Source organism: Trichechus manatus, unplaced genomic scaffold, assembly GCF_000243295.1.
Source record: "Trichechus manatus latirostris isolate Lorelei unplaced genomic scaffold, TriManLat1.0 scaffold00110, whole genome shotgun sequence".
Classification (NCBI taxonomy): Eukaryota; Metazoa; Chordata; class Mammalia; order Sirenia; family Trichechidae; genus Trichechus; species Trichechus manatus.
The window spans coordinates 1,457,136-1,465,081 of NW_004444046.1; the positions used below are offsets into that span (position 1 = coordinate 1,457,136).

The window sequence follows — 7,946 nt, forward strand, 5'->3', positions numbered from 1 at the left end:
TATATATATAGCTCTACCATATTTGTGACTTCTGTGGAAAAATGAATAAAAGTTAAATGTCCAAACATGGATGAAGAATTCCATTTTTCAGATATTTACAATGACTACAAATCATTTTTTGATTTATAGGAAATAGTAAAGGTTGCCATGCAGTTTTAAAAGCTAAGGATCCACAAATGTAAAGAGGAAAAGGAAGCAAAATAAAACCCAGAAATATTCAGCAGATCTACTACGTGATGAATTCCTTATTAAGTCTTCAAGTTAGCTCCCACATTGAAAGGTGACAGAGATTGCAAAGAAGGCAAACTTTAGTTTTACAGTTTTAAGGCACTTTTATTTGATCCTCACAACATTTTTTTTTTTTTTAAGTCACCAGGGCAGGGAATCCAATTCCCACGTAAAATACAATGAGGCAAAAACTTGCCCAAGGTCACACAGATAATAAATAGTAAAGCCAAGATTAGAACACTGGACTTCTATCTTCTTGACTAGTGTGAGTGGCAGGTTCTCATTCTGGCCATGACACTTAGTATCTGTGTGACCTTAGAAAAGCATTCAAGTATTCTGAAAACTCAGTCAAGCCTCAGAACTGCTTAAAAAATTATCTAGAAAAGCTTCCTCGGCTAAGGAAAATCCACTGTTGGGGGCTGATACCAGGAATCTGATTCCCAGATGACTACTATGATTCACTGAGAAGTCCAAACTAAGTCCAAAGCAGTGAAAGGAAAAGAACTGGCCAGGAATCATTAAAAGAGAAGCAGCAAGAAACACCGTAAACTCTGTCACCTGGGATGACATACAACATGAGATGTCTTGATTAAACCGAAGCTCTGGTTATTAGAGAAGTATGTGTATGTGTCATGCATATTTCTCAAAGAGTTCGAATCTAATGACAAATATTTAATACCAAAACTATAATAAACATATCTGAATTTGCTTTAATGGTTCAGAAGGTATTTCATAGGTATTTAATGGTCATCACTTTGTGTATCAATCAAAAGGAAATTTAATATACAAATAGTATGATACTATTTAGTAACAGCAGAGTTACCTGAAACATGCACTCTCATACTCTACAGGAGTAGGTATAAACTGTTGAAGCCTATTTGGATGACCATATCTCAATGTCTTTCAAAATGTAAGATGTACATATACTTTGACTTGAAATTACACAGCTACAAATTTGCCCCACAGATGTCGTTGCACATCCAAGCAAAGGTTCATGTAGGACAATACTCACAGCAGCATTTATAATCACAAAATACTGAAAAGTTAATAAAGATCTGAAAAATAAATGCTATTATATCCAAAGAAATACTATGCAGCCACTAAAAGAATGAGATGGATCAATGTGTGCTGATGTGGCAAGACTGCTAACATATATTAAGTGAAAAAAGCAGGGTATGAATCAATCTACATATTTTTATAGATGATCTTATTTGTAAAAATATAGAACAAAGACATAGATGCACATAGATACATACACACACATTGACATGCATGTATATACAGAGGCTTATACAAAAGTAAAACATCTGTAGGAAAAATATTTTTTTAATTGTTACAAGCAGTTCTAGAAAATGGGCTGGGAGTCAGCCCAGATCTAAGAAGAGATAATTTTCATTATATATCTATCAGTTCTACTTGAACTTTTATCATATTTATTTATTATTTTTATTAAGAAAAACAAAATGCTCAGTGTAGTAAATACAGATATACAGGTATAATACTAGAGAGTTCTCATTAATAAAATTTCAGATAACAAGCATTTGCTAGAAATATTTTAAACACACTTGATGATTTGACTAACTTTGATAAATATGTACATACAAACTCTTGCCCTCAGAAAGCCTTTCAATAAATAAAAATGGCCCTAAAAATAAAACAAACTGCTTTCCATTTCTCGTTGATGGCAATCTTTTGAGAGCAAAGGCCAACGCTTGCATTGTCATCCTAAACATTCCAGATCATAAATGGTTTGGAAGAGTAACTAAGCATAAAAATAAAAAAGGATGGGATCAAATAGAGTCTAAAGGAAAAAACAAGGAATGGCAATGTGAAAAAGCAACATGCTATAAGGGGCATAAAAAGAAAGATGAGAGGAAATTTAATATTTTTTGTTCATAAAGGAAAGCCATAAATTATTTATTCACTGAAGATTTTCATTGGACTGACACTAACATATAAAATATTTCTTTACATAATTCAGTATAGTCCTCTAAAATTGTCTCAAAATTTCACCCACTCTCTTTTGTCCATTTCTTTGTTCACTGTGGAGTCTAATTCTTGTAGTTTCTTTTCCATCTCTTGGTTCTCCAACTCTAACTGCTCTTTCTCCAACCGCAGTTCTCGAACATTTCTGAAGAAATAAGATTTAAATGCAAAATGTTCATTTGGGATAAAAAAAAATTATAGGTAAGTATAACAATAAAGTATCAAGGCAACATAATGGTATAATATATTTTGTCCTTAAATTAAAATTATAAATAATAAATGATAAAATATTTGAACTACTTTCTTTGTCCTTTTTTTAAATATGATTTGCAAAGTTAGCATGTGCCTTCAATTAATATTCTCCCTAATCAAAATATCTCTTAAAAACAGACTTTTACTTTTCCTATTGCATAACTAGAGGTTTAAAATCGTAATTCACTTTATATATGAACCATGTCTTTATATACACACAACTATGTATAACACATGATAGAAAATACTTTCTAATTTTCATATCGCCTTTCCTCTAAAGGATTCAAGTAGTTCGAAGCACAATGTTTAAAATAACTATTTTTTTCTGTAAAGGCAGAATATACATTTTTACAAAACTAATCATCTTAGAAACCTTAAATAAATTTCTACCTTAGTGTCCTATAAGTATAATGCAAAAAACAAACCAACCAAGAAAAAGCTTGGGACCTATTTGGGGAAAAAAAAAACCCTATTAAGAAGTTTTGGTACAGGAGCCATTAAAAGGCGACTGAACAGGAACTGAGCTGAGCACCACTTACTGTTTTCTCTGGTGGAAGACAATAAAAAAGAAACTTGCAGACAGTGTGAAGTTCCCTTACAGATACCTGTCCAGAAGATTTTTTTTTGTTTTTTGCTTTAGATGAAGGTTTCCAGAGCAAATTAATTTCTCATTAAACAATTAATACACATATTGTTTTGTGATATTGGTTGCCGACCCCATGATGTGTCAACACTCTCCTGTTCTTGACCTTCGGTTCCCCATTTCCATTCGTCCAGTTTTCCTGTCCCCTCCTGCCTTCTCATCCTTGCCTCTGGGGCTGCTGTGCCCATTTAGTCTTGTATACATGGTTGAGCTATGTGTATTATTGTTTGTTTTATGGGCCTGTCTAATCTTTGGTTAAAGGGTGAACCTCAGGAGTGACTTCAGTACTGAGTTAAAACGGTGTCCAGGGGCATGCAGAAGATCTTGGTAGTAATACCCAAGCTCATCAAGCTTTTGATGCAAGTCATTTTCTTCTTTTTACAAATCTGTTCTCTTGCCAGCATTAGTCACTTCCTCTTTTGTAGGCCTAAGCCAACCTAAATCTCTAGCTACACTGTTATTATCTATCATGAGTTAACTATCTCCTTTAATTATTACATTGATGTTTTACTATAATCAAGTAATGTGGGCATCATGCATTAACAATTAACCAAGGTACCAGACTAAAGAATAATGGAGATCAGAGAAGGAAACTAATTTATAGCTGTGGTGAGCAGCCACTGAAGGGCAAGTGGGCTGAGAATATGTCCCTAAATGGGTACAATCAAAGAAGATATCCAGAAGGTGATAGGAGGCAGACAGTCCAGAAGCTTCAGAGAGGCGGGCAAAGGTACTGAGAGAGACACATTATTTTCTCAACAAGGTGTAATTCATCCACTACTATGACCAAACACTGTAAGAGGTGATGGGATATGAGACACACAATGAAGCTTCCAGTCTAGAGAAGAATGCAGACAAGTATGAGGGCAACTGAAATATTCCATGAGTGTAATGGTGGTCTCACTGGGAAGTACAGGGGCTCCCTGTACAGATGAGGCACATATCCCAGCCTCTTTGAGTGCAGGAAAAATTCCTGGAGAAAGCGAAGTCTGAGCTGAGACCTAAAGGATGAAAGGATTAGCCAGTCAAAGGGATGTTCCAGGAAGAAAGGAGAGCATGGGAACAAGTGGAAAAGAGTGATGTGACGTTTAAGCAACTAGAAGTTTAGTACGACTAGTCATTAAGTTCAGGGTGGGAAAAGTGGCAAGAAATGGAATTGCTGAGGTTAAACAGAAGCTAGGTCATGCAGAGCCTTGTAAACCATGATGAGGAATTGGGATTTTTATCCTATGAAAAATGAGGATTCATCAAAAGGTTTTAAGAGAAATTATCATACTTGTATTTTAGAAATATCATTCTGGTTGTATTACAGAAAACTAATTAGAGCGTGTAAGGTTGGAAGCAGATTATTATCTCAATAATCCAAATAATAGAGAGATTATGCTGGTCTGCCTGCATAAAGGCAATGAAGAGAAAAGTGGGAGCATCTGAGATATATGAGGACATAGAACTGGACTTGGAGACTGACCAAAGGTGGAACCTGAAGAGAGAGGGGACAAGGAAGGAATCTAAGATCAAATCCAGGTTTTCAGCTTGAGCAAACAGGAGGCAAATTTCCTGAACTAGATCACTGTGGGGTGTGGCGGGGGCACAATTCAGGATTGGTCCCCAGCTGGTCTCCTTGTCTACATACTTTCAACAAAGTCTCAATAGCCTACAACACTTTCCACACTGTGTCCAGGAAAGAGTTCAAATGCACAAATGTGATTGTGTCAATCCCTTGGTTAGAAAATTGAATGCTTCTGAAATCGCCAGTGTGGTTGGGGGAGGTGTGAGACTGAAAAAAATTGCTGGCCTACTGACCAAGTGATCAAGTTTATGGTTGGATTCTATGAATCTGGCACAAGACAAAGGATTCCTCCTGGTGACAGCGTTGGACACAGAGCCAGAGGGCAGACAAGGCCACTGAGGAAAGCTAAGGTTGATCCTGGAAAGAGCATGTCAACACAACAAATCCAAGGGTCAGCAACGAGACTGAAATGGGTTGGGGCACGGAAAGGAGGTAGAGAACACCAGAACAGAGCCAAGCTAAGACACTGCCAAGCGAAAGCAGGTATGAAACAAGGAAAGGGTGAGAAAGGGAACTCCAGGGCAATTACCATTGAGTGGGTATTCATGGCCTGGTTTTTATGAATTTGTGGGACATGGGTGGGTCAAAGTAAAATACAGGCAAGGGAACTGATTTCCACTCATCTCCAGGATAAATTCCAAACTCTTTAGTGTGTCATCTGTCCAAGTTTGTTCTGTAAACCTTAGTCATCTGGATTATGTCGAAAAGTTCCCACACTATCTGGCGCAAATTTCACCCAGTAGTTACTCAACTAACTGTGTCTCTCAGGCAAAGCTTGTAGACCTCCTCACCCCTTCCCCAGCAGTTTTGTTCATGTTCTCATAGCCCCCTGTGCTTACACTATCACACCATATTTCACACTATATTGTAAATGTAATTTTACTTATTCATGTCCTCCATAACTACCTAAGGACAAGGATCAGATCATGACTTTCTACTTTTGTATCCATCCTTCCTTAACACAGTGTCTGGAACATCTGTTCTTAATATAGGTTTCTTGGATTAACGTTTATAGAAATATACACATAGATTTCTTGAAACATCACAGAATGCATTCCCCTTTCTCGTTTTACATTAAAAAAAAAAAAAAGGTAGTGCTGGCACTTGGATACTCCTTCAATTCCCCTCTTCAAATAAGTGACACAAATGGTGTTACACCTATCAGTGATAATGCCATATATTCGTATAACACTTTCCAGGTTACACAGTGCTTTTACACACAGTATCTCAAAAGTGAAGAGGGCATTAAAAAGTTCTGAAGACACTGAATAATGTTAGGAGGATTGATCTGGATAGGGCAACTCAGACACTAAACTTAAAAATCAACAGTCTGTCCTCAAAAAAATGGTGGCTGGCCCTCAGTGATATTTGAGGGGAAGGCCCTGGGTATTTCCAATGACTCTGGGTGATCTTGAAGAGAAATAGTGTGTTGAGTGCGCTGGTACCCATGCAATGTCATGAAATACCCAGGAGACCAAGAATTGCTTGGCTTTTACTGAATTCATCTTCCAATTAATTTAGGACAGAAGGTACCTCTTATAAGTTGAATTGTGTCCTCCTAAAATATGTATCAGAATCCTAACCTCTATGCATGCAGATATAATCCCATTTGGGAATAGAGTTTTCCATGTTATGTTAATGAGGCCATACAAGTGTAGAGTGTGCCTTAAGCCAATCACTTTTGAGATATAAAAGAGCAGTTTAGGCAAGCAACAATGAATGAGGGAAAAACAGATGTCACTGGAAACATGCAAGGAACGCCAAGAGAAACTGACACAAAGATGTTCCCCTAGAGCAGACAGAGACAGCCTTCTCCTAGAGCCGGTGCCCTGAATTCAGAGTTCTAGCCTCCTAAACTGTGAGAAAATAAATTTCTGTTCATTAAAGCCACCCATTGTGGTATTTCTGTTACAGCAACACTAGATAACTAAGACAGTAGCCTTCCTGGGAAAGGTGAATTCATAACAATTCATATTACATCCTTCACTATGCAAAGGACTATGGTATTTGATGCCTTCTTCTCCATTTAAAGGCTTCTTACCCTAATTTCTCCTTAAAGTTCAGTTTCTTCATAAATTTTACAATAATTCTTTTTTAACATTGAATAAGACATATGAAAATTTTTGTAACTTCTTGTTATACTGATCAAATAGTTAATAAGCCCACCTTTCATTTGGAACTTTTCACTTTGGTTCTTGTGGCATAAAAATTTTTATTCCTTTATTTTAGAGCGCCCTGGTGGCACAATGTTTATGCGCTTGGCTACTGACCGAAAGGTTGGCTGTTCAAATCAACCAGCCGCTCTGCAAGAGAAAGATGCAGCAGTCTGCTTCTGTAACAATTTACAGCCTGGAAACCCTGTGAGACAGTTCTACTCTATCCTACAGGGTAGCTATGAGTAGGAATCATCTCAACAGCAATGAGTTTGGTTCATCATTTAAACTATTATAGATCTACATAGAGTTATACAACATTTCAAATCTAATCTCTTACAGAGAAAAATACAACACTATGAAGAGTTCACAAAGTCAGACTTCAACTCTAAACAGATTCATGCAATAAGAATAGTTTAAATTACAATATATAAAAATTGGGATATTATTTCTATTTAAGTAATAAACATACATGTACTTACTTATATTTTAGCTTTATAGAATTTCCAGCTTTTCCCCATGGAAGAACTACAAAATCTTTTGTGTTCATGATTGTTGTCACAATATTGCCTTAAAATTATTGTGATTTGTGAAAACTTCTGAAAAATATTCAAGATAAACAAAATAATTATGCCAGAGGTAAAGCAGTATAAGTTACAAATTCAAAACTACACATAATTCAGGAAATTTTTAAAGACAGAAATCTTCATTGGGAAAAAAGCTAAACCAAAGGTTAAACAAAAAAAAATTATTATATATGCTAAATATAATTTATGAAAATATTTATACAATAATAAATGTATAGGAGTCCCTGGTCCCTGGGTGATGCAAATGATTAAGCGCTAATAACCAAAAAGTTGGTGGTTCAAATTCACCCAAAGGGCCCTCAGAAGAAAGACCTGTTGATCTACTTCTGAAAGGTCACAGCTATTGAAAACCCTATGGAGTACAGTTCTACTGTACTCTACACATGAGGTCACCATGAGTTGGAATAGACTCAGTGGCAACTGGAAATAAAGTTACTAATAAAATACATCTTCTCCAATATTTATATGTAGCAAACGATTGGGAAAATATTCAACTGAAAGTGAAGAAAACACTCATTAAGACAGAC

At 36.1% G+C, this 7,946-nt stretch overlaps 1 protein-coding gene across 2 annotated transcripts in view; it reads right to left on the reverse strand.

Annotated features, from left to right (window-relative positions):
• Positions 1-7,382, reverse strand: part of ZBBX (zinc finger B-box domain containing) — a 128,177-nt gene extending 120,795 nt beyond the window's left edge. For both annotated transcript variants that reach the window (XM_004383434.1, XM_004383433.1), the window contains exons 1-2: positions 7,315-7,382; positions 2,246-2,359 (exon numbers count right to left, since the gene is read on the reverse strand). In XM_004383434.1, the coding sequence (XP_004383491.1) occupies positions 2,246-2,359; positions 7,315-7,382 (182 nt within the window). The remainder of the gene's footprint in view (positions 1-2,245; positions 2,360-7,314) is intronic.
• Positions 7,383-7,946: the final 564 nt, after the last annotated feature.